The sequence below is a fragment of the Alternaria alternata genome (genome assembly GCF_001642055.1).
Source record: "Alternaria alternata strain SRC1lrK2f unplaced genomic scaffold CC77scaffold_14, whole genome shotgun sequence".
Taxonomy (NCBI): domain Eukaryota; kingdom Fungi; phylum Ascomycota; class Dothideomycetes; order Pleosporales; family Pleosporaceae; genus Alternaria; species Alternaria alternata.
In genome coordinates, this window is record NW_017306203.1 from 835,053 (window position 1) to 848,227 (window position 13,175).

The window sequence follows — 13,175 nt, forward strand, 5'->3', positions numbered from 1 at the left end:
TGGCCATGGCTCGGAAGCGACGGGGCATCGTGACCTGCGGCGGGCTGGATGACTCCCCGCCTCATCACCGACCAGCAGCAAATATGGTGCAATGGATCCTGTAATGACCGGACGGGGACCACGTGCAGCACGCAATCCAGTACCAAGGGGCCACGTACAGTCATGGAAACCGTTTGGAGACTCCGCCAAGGATCGTGAGTTCTGCAGGACGCGTAGTGGGGAGTATGGTATTGAGACACTACTGCAACAGCTGCAGCTCATGCAGGCAAGGCTAGGCTTTCTCGGCATCACTGGGGAAAACTCTGATGCGGCTTTTTTGCAGGTCATGTTCTTTCGAGTACTGAAGCACCGGCTTGGGGGCCCCGTTCTAATTACGTGAAGTCTGGGTGGTACGGTGCAGCGCTAGCGGGCTTACCCATGCACCTCCGCAAATTCGGCTTGCGGCGGGCCAGTTCAGGTACGCCGCCGCCGAGCATCCAACGACCATGAGACGAGACGAGAAGGGTTATAAAGGTAACGGGGTCCGCTCTTGCTGCTGGGTTGGAAGGTACTCTCATCGGCTGCAAGCCTCATTCTCCTGTACTCTATCATCTTATCTTGTTATCATCCACATCCAGGGTTACTGTTTCACCGTCAGGTACCTGGAAGATTGTAGCGTTGTACCGACATACTTCGCTGTCACTCACATCCTGACTGGCATCGGACGTGTTAAACGGGTATACGGGCTACTGCAAGATCTGCCTGTACACAATTTGCTCTCCCGATTCCGCAGACCCATCAAACAAAGAGCGGTGGATCATCTGTCCAATTGCCTCTACTATCCTTATCCGAAGCGGTGATCGACGGCTGCGGCTCGTTGGTTGTACTAGAAGGTAAGCTAACGTTCCTGCATCATAGCATTTTACGAGGCCCGAAATAGCGGTGCATCTGACATTCTTCGTATATCTGTATCGAACGGCCGACTAATTATAAGTTTGTAGGCTTGGTTTCGACTGCCCCTCTATTCAACGCCCCACTATCGCGCGATCGACCAAACTCGTTGCGCTTTCTTACCACGCCTGACGCGTCTCACTAAGCACGCATTTCTACCAGGCTTCGTCTCAATCGCTATACAGCACCTTTTTGGACGACTCACAGTTCAATTGCACACGCCCAGCATGGCTTCCACACCAGTTGACGCCGCAAATGGCCACCCAGCTCAGCACAAGCAGCTCGAGCAGCTCCTTCACACCCCAGACCGCCGCCCTTCACCTCTTCCCACACATCTGAGCGCACCAGGCTCAGGAAGCTCAACGCCGCGAATGATCCCCCAGGAGGGATCGGGCGGTTCCGGCTATGTTGCTCCTGTATTCGAGGGAAAGGCACAGCAGATGGAGGCCGTCATGGACGGCGTCGAGGAGAAGGGTTTCATGCCCCCAGAGCTCGTAGAATCAGAAACCAAGTGGTTCTACAACGAGCTGGGCATTGACGACATGTACTTTGCTACCGAGACGGTAGATGCGTAAGCACGGCTGCAATTCCTACGGCGACTGCGCTAACAAACGTTACAGAATCATCAGCCACATCCACTCGCTCTACGCCGCAAAGGTCGCCGCATATGCCAGAGACGACAAACGTCTTGAGATCAGGCTCGACAAGGAAGCCGCCGACCACGCCGTTTACATCGATACCAGCAGGCCCGGTGTGAGCGTCATCGACGGCCCTCAATACGAGCAACGTTTGGGCAAGAAGTACCTGGCTGTATCCAAGCCTGGTCTGGCATACCGTGTAGAGAGCTTCCGCTCCGAGAGCCCGCTGCCAGGAAGCGAAGACCAGCAATTGCGATGCTATTTCGTCTACCAATGCGACTTTGTCGACCCCAACCCCAGCGAGACGGAGACCGACATCGAGAAGATTGGTGACAAGCGTTTCCTGCAGAAGGCGACCAAGAACACCAAGGAGGTTTACCAACAAATTCTCCAGGTCGCTGTAGAGCGGACGGGCCCGGTCATTGACCATTTCGATATCGAAGGCTCAAGAGACAAGCGTCTCGTCGTCGGTTTCAAGCGCGGAAGTGCATTGGGTCTTTTCAGTGCCTTGAGCGATCTGTACCATTACTATGGTCTGACCACCTCGCGAAAGTACGTCGAGCAGTTCTCCAACGGCTACACCGTCATGTCCCTCTACTTGCGCCCGCTTCCAGGAGCTGCCGGTGCCAAGCACCCACCAATCGAAGCCTCAATCCACCAGATCACCAAGGAGGTTTCTCTGCTCTACTGTCTTCCACAAAATAAGTTCCAGACGCTTTTCGCTACGAGCAGACTGAGTTTACAAGAGACCATCTATGCACACTGCGTGTGGGTCTTCATTACTCACTTCCTCAACCGACTGGGAAGCGAGTACACTGCCTTATCGGCAATTCTGGACCCAGAAAACAGCGTACATGCCGAGCTGCTTTCCAAGCTGAAGCGCCGACTTCGTGCCGAGACCTTTACCGCTGACTACATCTACGAGATCATCATGACTTACCCAGAACTCGTCCACACCTTGTATCTTCCATTCGCGAAGACACACTACGTCCAGACCAGGGGCCAAGAGGACGACTTCCTGCCGACACTGAGTTATCTCCGTCTCCAGGTTGACAAGGTTCAGACAGACGCGGAGTTGACCGATACCATCAACAAGGCTGTTGCCAACGATCACCATGAGATGGTCATGACCGCCTTCCGTGTCTTCAATCAGTCGGTACTGAAGACGAACTTCTATACTCCTACCAAGGTCGCCATCAGCTTCCGTCTGAACCCCACCTTCCTCCCATCCACAGAGTACCCTCAGCCGTTGTACGGAATGTTCCTTGTCATCGGTTCTGAGTTCCGTGGTTTCCATCTCCGCTTCCGTGACATTGCTCGTGGAGGTATCCGCATCGTCAAATCTAGGAGTCAGGAGGCCTACTCTATCAACGCGCGCTCCATGTTTGATGAGAACTACAACCTTGCAAACACACAGCAACGTAAGAACAAGGATATTCCGGAAGGTGGTTCCAAGGGTGTCGTGCTCCTTGACTTCAAACACCAGGATAAGGCCCGGGGCGCTTTTGAGAAGTACATTGACAGTATCCTCGATCTACTCCTGCCCCCTACCAGTCCTGGTATCAAGGATCCTATCGTCGATCTCCACGGCAAGGAAGAAATTCTCTTCATGGGTCCTGATGAGAACACTGCTGATCTTGTCGACTGGGCCACTGAGCATGCACGCACTCGTGGCGCCCCATGGTGGAAGTCATTCTTCACCGGAAAGAGCCCCAAGTTGGGTGGTATCCCTCACGACCGATACGGCATGACGACATTGTCTGTCCGTGAGTATGTTTTGGGTATCTACCGCAAGCTTAACCTCGACCCCAGCAAGGTTCGCAAGCTGCAGACAGGTGGTCCTGACGGTGATCTTGGTTCGAACGAGATCCTGCTCAGCAACGAGAAGTACGTTGCAATCGTTGATGGTTCCGGTGTCTTGGTCGACAACAATGGTATCAACCACGAGGAGCTTGTGCGCCTAGCCAAGGAGCGTAAGATGATCAACCACTTTGACGCTTCGAAGCTTTCACCAGAAGGCTACCGTATTTTGGTTGATGACACCAACAAGCGACTGCCAAACGGAGACCTTGTCTACAACGGTACAACCTTCCGAAACACTTTCCATCTCCGCAGTGACATGCACTACGACTCCTTCGTCCCTTGTGGTGGTCGACCTGAGTCTATCGATCTGTCAACTGCCAACAAGCTCATTGTTGATGGCAAATCGGTAATCCCATACATTGTGGAAGGTGCTAACCTCTTCATCACCCAAGACGCCAAGCTCCGTCTCGAGAAGGCCGGTTGCATTCTATACAAGGATGCTTCAGCCAACAAGGGTGGTGTTACTTCTTCCTCGCTTGAGGTCCTCGCATCGCTGGCATTCGACGACGAGAGCTTCCTCAAGCACATGTGTGTTGGTGAAGATGGCCAGGCTCCGGAGTTCTACAACAACTACGTTCGCCAAGTGCAAAAGACAATCCAGAACAATGCACGTCTTGAGTTTGAGGCCATCTGGAGGGAACACCAGAACACTGGTCAGCCTCGCAGCGTCCTCAGTGACACACTCAGTAACGCGATCACGAAGCTGGACGAGGAACTTCAGAACACCGAGCTGTGGCACAATGTTGAGTTCAGGGAGTCGATCCTCAAGGAGGCGCTGCCAAATATCTTGCTTGAGAAGATTGGTCTAGACAAGATCATTAAGAGGGTAAGTCATAATCAATACCGAGCAAATGAAGCATGGACTAACCAATATGCAGGTACCGGACAACTATCTTCGTGCCATCTTCGGAAGCTACCTCGCCAGTCGCTTCGTTTACGAATACGGTGTATCGGCCAGTCAATTCGCTTTCTTCGACTTCATGAACAAGCGTATGGCGAAGGGTAGTAAATCAGCTGCGCACTAGGAGGCTTTCATGAGTATTAAGCATGAGCGTCAAGGCTCAAAAGGCGTTATGGAATGGATTCAAAAGTTACCTCAGGAGGGTCAGTGATATTCTCCGACCATGGACATGGACGGCGCTTAGGGGATCCCATCGTGTGGGTGCTGAGACGGGCGGCTATTTTGGCTGTACCAACGAACGATAGATGAATACGATTTATTCAATTCATGGTTATGCTATGAGGATACTCAAACATTCATCCGCGCCTGTGATTAGCTGAGTTCTTGTGGTTGTCAGAAAGGATCCCGATAACGTGGTAGGGCCGCAGAGAGCGGTGAATTGCGAAGGAGGCACACAACTTGAGTAGCAAAGGATGCAGAGCTGAGTAGGCTATTCCAAAACGAAACAGCCCGATCGGGAAGCTTGATCCTCGAAATAACATGATGTGTTCTAGCGGATCTCTCATTGGCTCAGCTGACCTTGCCATGTGTTGTTGTGATGAGACACGTCCTCCATCTCGCTTGGAAGTTTAAAGTGGGAGCTTCCCCCGCCCATTCTGACCTCGACCGCCCACCTTCAGCAACAACAATCTTTGTCGCATTCACGAACCGCCCCTGGAACACTGTCGCCAATAGCTGTAAGTAAGTCGCCTAGGCTTTCTCTGCCACCTTTCCATATTCCCAGCGCAAATACCCATGTATTCGCCTGCTTTTGCGCACTTTGAAAGGCACGTTGGTGTCATGCCAGCGGCTTTGCGCGCGCGTTCTGCATAACGCGCTTCTCCTGTCTTCTTACTACGTGTGCAATGGTCGCCTGCATTTCCTGTCTCCCTATTTCGTCTTTGAAAGAGATAGCTCGTTGATAAGCTTCGCTTTTCGCGCACTGCTTCCACACTATGCGGCACGCGTGCTAACTTCCGTCACGCAGCTTCGACTCATCACTCCACACGCCACACAATCACTTCAAAGACACCCATCCACTATCTAGAAATCTCTAGAACAATTAAGATGGCAGCAACTACGCGCGCGAGAACTGGTAAGTTTCCTCCCCCCTTCACAGACTGCCTTGTACTGCCCCCCACCACGCCTCAATACCTCGGTTGCCATTCCCAAACATACGCAGTAGCATACTGACTTGTTCACGAAGGCAACTCTAAGCCCCGTCTTGTTCAGCAGATTGAGAACGCAATCGCGCCTACAAAACGCAGCACGACCACCAAGGCCAACACATCGAAGCCCCGCACCAGCAAAGTAGCTTCTGGCCGCGTTACTAAACCCAAGGCTACCAGCAGCACAACTACTACCAAGAAGACTACTACGACCAAGAAACCTGCTGCAGCACCAAAGAAGACCACCGGTGCGAACGTGAAGACTGTCAAGAAGCCGAGGACAAAGACTGAGAAAGTTGTGGATAAGATTGTTGGAAAGGCGGAGCACATCGTTGGTGATGTTGAAGGCAAGCCAGGAAAGAAGGTAAGTCATTCCTACACATCTAGAATAACAGAAAGCCATGTTAGCTAACACTACTATCTAGGCCGCAGGTACCGCCAAAGCACGAGGCACAGATTCGACCACCAAGCGTGCCGCACCGCGAACTCGAGGCGTCAAGGCCTGAGAGAATCCTTGCATTTGTTTGTTCCATAGAATGTGATCGTCGCGGCCGCATTTTCTTGCTACGTGCCTCGCTTGCATCGTCACCTGTTTCTACGTAGAGCGAGAGCCATGGGATCCACCATGTTTCCCCTTGGTTACGAGTTACGATAAGCCTAGTTTCTTCCCTAGTTGTCAGCGTTCATGTTCGGAATGTGTATGATAAGATACCCAGGCGTTTTTGATGCTTTTGTTGTTAGACAATAGGACTGTTACCAACCAACATATCCGAATATGTTTCAATGTGTTTATCTGCTTGTGATTGTAGAACAGGAAGCAGTCCTTGTGACAGATTAATGTGCGTTGTGAGAAACCCGCAGCATAGGGGAATGTTCGGGTGCATGTTTGATACAACAAAGTGGTATTCGCTCATACATATTCAATAGGACCAACGTTCAAAACACACGCCTGGACCAGACATCCATCCATTCAATCGACCTTGTCTTACTTAAAAGCAACCCTAACCTCCTTTGCAGGTTGCAGTACAATATCAGCATGCATTCCTGGTTCCGTACCGCCCATCCTGTTCTCCACTGACTCGAATCGCTGGAACAGTCTCACAAGCGTATAGCCCATCTCCGTAAGCGCAAACTGCTGACCGATACAGATTCTAGGTCCCCCGTTAAATGGGACATAAGTCCAGCTCTTCGGGGTCCATGAATCCCATCGATCGGGCGCGAAAGCATCGGGAGGAGGGAAAGATCTGGAAGTAGGTGGATACAAATCTGCGCGGCGTTGCATAACGAGGGTCGAGTAACCGATCGGTGTACCGGCGAGGACACCAATGGGTTGCGTGCCGTCTGGACCGCCGCCGGTGGGGAGCGTCGTGTCTTTGAGGGCCATGCGTACGTTGTATGGGACGACGGGGTACAGACGAAGGGTTTCGTTCAGAATGTGTTGGAGATATTTCATGTTTTTCAAGTCCTCGTAGGTTGGTTGGCGGTCGGGGCCGACTGTTTGGAGGATTTCTTGACGCAGTTTGGCGGTTATGGTCGGGTCTATGGATAGGTGGTAGATTACCCATGTCAGTGTGCAGGCTGTTGTGTCGCGGCCTGCTAGGAGAACAGAGACAAGTTGGTCGCGTAGCATGTCTCGGTCGCGCGTGTAGCCTGCGATGGCGTGGAGAAATGTGTAGCCTTCATCATGGTTTGTCTTCTTTTCAAGCTCTTCTGGAGACAGTGCGAGGGCTGTGTCGATGAAAGTGGATACGAAATCGTTGATAATCTTGATGGAGTCGTAGAATCCCATGCGCTTTCGCGGGATAAGCCAGTTTAGAGGTCTGCTTGGTGTTAGTGATAGGTTTCAGGCACGTGAGCAAGTTTGCGTACCCGACTTTAGCTACGAAGCTCTGTACACGCTGAGCGTTATAGAATGCATCTGCGAAGACTGTTTTCGGTTCATCCAAACTTCCTACACTCTGACCAAGTAGAAAGTGCGTGGCTGCATCCAATGTATACCTGAACATCATGTCCAGAGTGTCAATCTCCCCGCTCTCAGCGATTTTAGAGATGAGGATCTGGGTATGTTGCTCGAAGATGTCAATATCGCTTAGGCGATCCTTGACAAATTGCGGACGAATGAGCTGGCGTGAGTTGTGCCATAGTTGCCCATCGGTGGTGAAGATACCTGTTCAAAGGTTGTCAGCCATCCATCCATTGAGTCCAAGACTGTTCAGTTGTCCCGCACAGTGGGGGGCCTAAACTTCCGCCCTCTTATCCACGTACCGTTACCCAAGAAGGTATGCCAGTCTTTCCTAAACTGCTCTCCCTTGCCATAGTCCTTGAATTGCGTCGCAAGAATTGCTTTGATGTTCTCTGGGTCTGCGGTCAGAAGCACGCGCTCGCCGATGCCAGCCTCAATTGTGTATCGCCCTGGTCCACACCATTTCTGGAACATGCCAACCCACATTGCGTATGTCTCATCTTTCAGGGCAAAGGTAATGACTTCATACGCCATGTCCAGGCCATAGGGGAAATATGTCTTTCGAACTGGCGCTCGAGCGCCGAGCTTGCGGATTCGCGCATTGATGGAGAATCTTTGTACGATCCTGTAGCCCAGGAGCAGGACGACGGCGGCGCCGAGTAGGTAGGAGGTCGAGAAATTCGTGCTCTTGAATTCGGCCATGACAGGCAGAGACGATTGCTAGAGCCTATAGCGCTTCACAGGTTGTCAGCACACACGCATATATGGTAGCATTCACATGAAGATGGTGTGCCAGGCCGAGTGGACTACCGGCGGGTAAACGACATACTTTAGACTCTCGGGACGACAAGGAAGCCGAGCTTTGACAGCTGCCTTGAGCATGTTAGGAACCAACAGCCAATTGGTGCCATGGGGTTATCCTTCTTTTGTGGCACATGAGCTTGCCATGGCCTCTTGCATCCATGCCTGGTGCAATCAGAACGTCGTGTGCTCCATTGACACCTCGGTATGACATCTGGGAGCACGCGTCCCGCAAGACTCGCTATTTTCGACGTAGACACTGTATGCTAGAGGCTCGCGTAGCCATGGTGCGCTCATGCACATCCATCCCCGATTCCCTGTAAAAGCGGGGAAGGACGATCGAGATAGTTGGACAAAGTGGGGATGGTGGTGACATGGTGCCGCTCGGACGAAGTCTGGAAGACTTGGGAATCCGAGATCCGTGCTCATGAAGCGATATGTTTATATAGGGCGCATAACTCAGGAGCTCCCGTGCTTGTGGTCTGGAGAGGCTTTAGCTGTTTGCTTGCTCGAGGACGTGCGCTGCAGATACCTTCCATCAGCACATGGCGGATCGCCCGGACTGCCGAGGCGGCGGCAGCATCAAGCCGTCACTAGAAACCCGCGCCGCGCGGAGACCCCAGAGGATTGGCAGAAATGCAAAGGACGCGACTCAGGGTTGCACATCGCAATGTACTGAAACTTACTTCGAAGCTGATTGAACTTATCTTTCGCTGAAGACGAGGCTGGACTTGAGCGCCCGCACGTCATCGTGCTTCTGCGTAGGATCTCATGCCCCACTAGCTCGCATCCATAAACTCTCGGCTAAGGATACCACCTAAGCTTCGCAGTTCGACAGTCTTAAGCTATACAGTGTATACCAGGCATTAGTATATTACCCTCTGTGATTACCGGGGACATCGCGGTAGCTGTGGCTGTGTGAGGCCATTCGGAGCTTACGGATCGGGCCTACCCAGGTACATTTCCTTGCGCCAGTCTTCGTTCTTGTACATAAATTGCACGTCGTCATCAGTTACTCCTATCTTTCGAGGTGCTCTCTATCCCTCTCAATCTCTATCTGATCTGTTTGCAATATGAAACCCCTTATATTTACCATACAATCTCTTCTCGTCTCTTCAGTAGCGGCTATCTGGCCGATACCCGTCTCTCACGAGCAGGGCGATACTGTTCTTTTCATCTCCGAAGATGTACCATTCTACTGGTACGAACCTGGCGCAAGAAATGTAGGCTCGAACATACATCAGATTCCCTTTCTCTTCGCATCAAATTCTAACAGCAGTCTCAATGTACAGGACAGCAGCCAGCTCAATTTGCGCAAGAGTTACACGGAACCAGTACTCAGCGAAGCATCCAAGAACTCTACCCAGGAAGGCGTTACAGGCGACGATATAATTGAGTACGCTATCGGTTCTACGTGGCAAACAGTTTTCAAGAACAACTTTTATCCATGGAAATTCCACCCTCGGGACTGGGATGAGCCATCCCCAAGCGCGTCAAACACAACATACGTCTCTCGCATCGATGTCAAATTGCTCAAAGCTGATCAACCGGATGTCGCCAAGTCTCTCGCTGGAGACGTCGACGAATCGTACAGCTTGACTTTAACAGAGCAGGGTGTTGCAAGCATCAGCGCGAACACTAGCATCGGAATAGCACGAGGCTTGACGACATTCACACAGCTCTTCTATGCACACTCGAACAAGCAGGATGTATACACACTTTCGGCGCCTGTGCAGATATTCGACAGCCCGAAGTTCCAGCACCGTGGCATTAATCTCGACACCTCACGAAACTACTTCTCTACGGCCGACGTCAAGCGACAAATCGAGGCGGCTGCTTACAACAAGATGAATCGGTTCCATCTCCACGTAACGGATAGTCAGTCCTGGCCTTTGGAGATACCTTCCATGCCCGAACTCTCCGCGAAAGGAGCGTACCGTCCGGACTTGGTCTACACAGTAAACGACTTCAAGGACTTCCAACGCTACGCAGCGATTCAAGGCGTGCAGATGATCACCGAAATTGACATGCCAGGCCACACCTCAAGCATACACCGCAGCTTCCCAGACCTGATAGCAGCATTTGAGCAACAACCGGATTGGAACACCTACGCCGCCCAGCCGCCAACCGGCACACTGAAGCTCAATTCCACTGCCGTCTACGATTTCTTCGAAAAATTATTCAATGACTTACTACCAAGGGTGTTCCCGTACTCAACGTACTACCACACCGGCGGCGACGAAGTAAATCGAAATGCGTACTTACTCGATGATACTGTCAGGAGCAACGACTCGGCCGTCCTGCAACCTCTTATGCAGATATTCGTCGATCGAGCTCATGACCAGGTACGCGCCGCAGGGCTCACACCTGTTGTATGGGAAGAAATGCTGTTAGAGTGGAACTTGACACTCGGCTCCGACGTGATTGTGCAGTCGTGGCAGAGTGACGAAGCAGTTGCACAAATCACTGCAGCAGGACACAAAGCCTTGGTTGGAAATTACAATTATTGGGTAAGTGAAGCTTCTTTTGCAACTACTCCAGATAACGACATTTTCTTGTCCACTCTCTTCTCTTCCAAGAAATGATAGATAGCGCATACTGATAGATGATAAAAGTACCTCGACTGCGGCAAAGGCCAGTGGCTCAATTTTGATCCTTCGGTCAGCGCCAATTACTGGCCTTACCAGGACTACTGCGCTCCTTTCCATAACTGGCGTCTCATCTACTCGTACGATCCTTTGTCTGGCGTTCCAGCTGAGAACCAGCATCTCGTATTAGGCGGTGAAGCGCATATGTGGGCTGAACAAACCGACCCTGTCAATGTTGATCGCATGATTTGGCCTCGTGCGGCTGCGGCTGCGGAGGTGCTCTGGTCGGGCGCCAAGGACGGGCAGGGGCAGAATAGGAGTCAGATTGATGCAGCGCCTAGGCTGAGTGAGATGAGGGAGAGGCTGGTGGCGAAGGGAATCGGTGCTGAGCCGATCCAGATGCCATATTGTACTATGGAGGGGAACGTTTGTCAACTAGGGTTTACTGGGTGAGGCGGAGTGTGGAAAATTGAGGAGAGTATAGTACTCAGGAACTTGTCTGTCCCCCTGATGTCACTACTGAAGCAGATGCAACAAACAAATGTATATTTACGGTATCTGCTCCAGCAGCGACATCATTGGGATAAACAAGCCCCCTCGCAGTGGGTAACGAATTGAATCATCGGAATGCATCATAGATATTCCCCTCTGCATTTCCTCAACGCCAAGCGTCCTCAGAATCCTTACAACCATGATACTGGGTACGTTATCAGAATTCCATGGCATCAGCACCCTCCTCCCTCTCCCTCTTGAGCGCTGGTTTTTCCTCATCCACCAAGCCAGCAACGAACCGCCGGAAGTAATCTACATATGGCTTCAGGCTTGTCTTCTCCCAATCCTGCATCTTCTTATCCGTTTCTTCGCCTGACCAATCATCGATTTCCTGAAGCAATTGGGTGACTGTAGGTACACTCAACGGATCGAATTCTTCCACCTTCGTCGTGTCGATCGGGACACAGACACGACCTGTTCCAGGATGGATTACGAATGGGGATTTGAGCAAATGGTTTAGCTTCTTGGAGACTTCGGCATCGAGACGGGGGTATGTGTATTCTAAGATGATGTCTTGTTTGGCTTCGCGAAGGTCCTTGGGTGACTTTGACAAGGCACCGGATTTTGCCAACGCGTCGATGTCGGCCCATTTCGATGCGCTGGGGCGGGAGGGCGCAGAGTCCCACTTCTTCTGCAATGCAGCCTTCAGGGTAGGGTCTGGGATGAGGTTGAGAAGGTGTGCGGCCTTTTCTTCTGTTGCCCACGGATCTTGTTCAGCAAGAATGGTGGTTTGGAAGTGTTCTTTCAGGATGTCCAGACTACGCTCAAGATGGGGGTGTAGTGGTCGCCATGCATGTACTCTTTTGCCGCCTTGATCTCCTCCCTTGAGCAACTCGAGATAGCTGGCCACTGAGCGGCGCTTCTGGTCGTCCATTTCTCGTGCGCGCCTGTCGCAGACCCAGGCGTGGGCTCCTCGACGACCGGAATACACCCAGAGAATGTGTTTGAACCCAAAGTCTTCCCGTAGAGCAACGTCGATGGTCTTGATGGCCATTGTGATGAAGCCCCAGCACTTCAGACAGATGTTCGCACCCGTGCAACATGTCCTGATATCATCGTAATCCGTCATATCGATATCGAACACCAACTCTTTCATTAACGGGCGGAATGAGCTCGCTTTCCGCAGTGTCTTCCTGTCTCGCGGGTTCGTGCTATACATGGGACCGATTTCGAAACGCGAGGGCAGCATGTTTATGCATTGCTTCCGTAGTAGATCGGCTGTTGGGAACGATTGGTATCGTAGGTATGCGTCGTTGGGTAGGGTGAAGGCGAATTCGCGGTGTGCAAAGTCATTGGTAGGTGTTGCGGAATGGTTCAGCCATTGGAAGAGAGGGCGGAAAGGGAACAGGCGTTGGTAGAAGGCACGCATGACGTCTGGATCGGAGAAAGATGATTTGGATGTGATCTTGCTATATCGATATCAGCGGTTGCCATGAATGTAACACCTCGACAGGTGGGGCGTACATTGGTGCGGGTTGTGAGGCATCCTCTTGCGACGTAGGTGCCGGCGCACTCGAAGCAAATTCTTCGTCTGAATCTTCATCGTCGAAGAGCTCTTCGAGGCTTGCTTTGGACTTGTCTGCCGCGGCAGGCGTGGGTGCGTCGTCCATTGCGACATCTTGCGTCTCCGGTTCTATTTTAATAGCGTCGCCTTGGGACGGCGTCGCTGAGGACTCCTCTGCAGGCGTAGACTCTGGCGTAATTGAATGTGGCATCTCGGAAGTCATGCGA

The 13,175-nt window shown here is 51.9% G+C and overlaps 5 protein-coding genes across 5 annotated transcripts; 3 read left to right on the forward strand and 2 right to left on the reverse strand.

Annotated features, from left to right (window-relative positions):
• Nucleotides 1-1,157: 1,157 nt before the first annotated feature.
• CC77DRAFT_938842 (NAD-specific glutamate dehydrogenase) lies at nt 1,158-4,456 on the forward strand (the record flags this gene model as incomplete). The annotated part of the gene is made up of 3 exons (XM_018534643.1): nt 1,158-1,501; nt 1,551-4,257; nt 4,310-4,456. 3 exons carry the CDS (start codon nt 1,158-1,160, stop codon nt 4,454-4,456), a joined length of 3,198 nt encoding a protein of 1,065 aa, XP_018384520.1.
• A 545-nt stretch (nt 4,457-5,001) lies between these two features.
• On the forward strand, nt 5,002-6,458 carry CC77DRAFT_1021925 (hypothetical protein). The gene is made up of 4 exons (XM_018525361.1): nt 5,002-5,073; nt 5,360-5,467; nt 5,579-5,904; nt 5,966-6,458. The coding sequence occupies exons 2-4, from the start codon at nt 5,440-5,442 to the stop codon at nt 6,044-6,046; spliced, it is 435 nt and encodes a 144-aa protein (XP_018384521.1). The 5' UTR covers nt 5,002-5,073; nt 5,360-5,439; the 3' UTR covers nt 6,047-6,458.
• A 67-nt stretch (nt 6,459-6,525) lies between these two features.
• Nucleotides 6,526-8,205, reverse strand: CC77DRAFT_938832 (cytochrome P450; the record flags this gene model as incomplete). Its single annotated transcript, XM_018534641.1, has 3 exons — nt 6,526-7,360; nt 7,410-7,707; nt 7,806-8,205. 3 exons carry the CDS (start codon nt 8,203-8,205, stop codon nt 6,526-6,528), a joined length of 1,533 nt encoding a protein of 510 aa, XP_018384522.1.
• A 1,172-nt stretch (nt 8,206-9,377) lies between these two features.
• CC77DRAFT_1032488 (hypothetical protein) lies at nt 9,378-11,345 on the forward strand (the record flags this gene model as incomplete). Its single annotated transcript, XM_018526738.1, has 2 exons — nt 9,378-10,814; nt 10,920-11,345. 2 exons carry the CDS (start codon nt 9,378-9,380, stop codon nt 11,343-11,345), a joined length of 1,863 nt encoding a protein of 620 aa, XP_018384523.1.
• A 256-nt stretch (nt 11,346-11,601) lies between these two features.
• On the reverse strand, nt 11,602-13,159 carry CC77DRAFT_1032489 (prim-pol domain-containing protein; the record flags this gene model as incomplete). Its single annotated transcript, XM_018526739.1, has 2 exons — nt 11,602-12,853; nt 12,909-13,159. The coding sequence occupies 2 exons, from the start codon at nt 13,157-13,159 to the stop codon at nt 11,602-11,604; spliced, it is 1,503 nt and encodes a 500-aa protein (XP_018384524.1).
• Nucleotides 13,160-13,175: the final 16 nt, after the last annotated feature.

Excerpts from the sequence above, each read along its gene's own strand:
- CC77DRAFT_1021925 (XM_018525361.1), top strand. The coding sequence starts at position 5,440 with ATGGCAGCAACTACGCGCGCGAGAACTG. Across the intron at positions 5,468-5,578 it reads AACTACGCGCGCGAGAACTG|GCAACTCTAAGCCCCGTCTT; the intron begins GTAAGTTTCCTC and ends TTGTTCACGAAG. Across the intron at positions 5,905-5,965 it reads AAGGCAAGCCAGGAAAGAAG|GCCGCAGGTACCGCCAAAGC; the intron begins GTAAGTCATTCC and ends ACTACTATCTAG.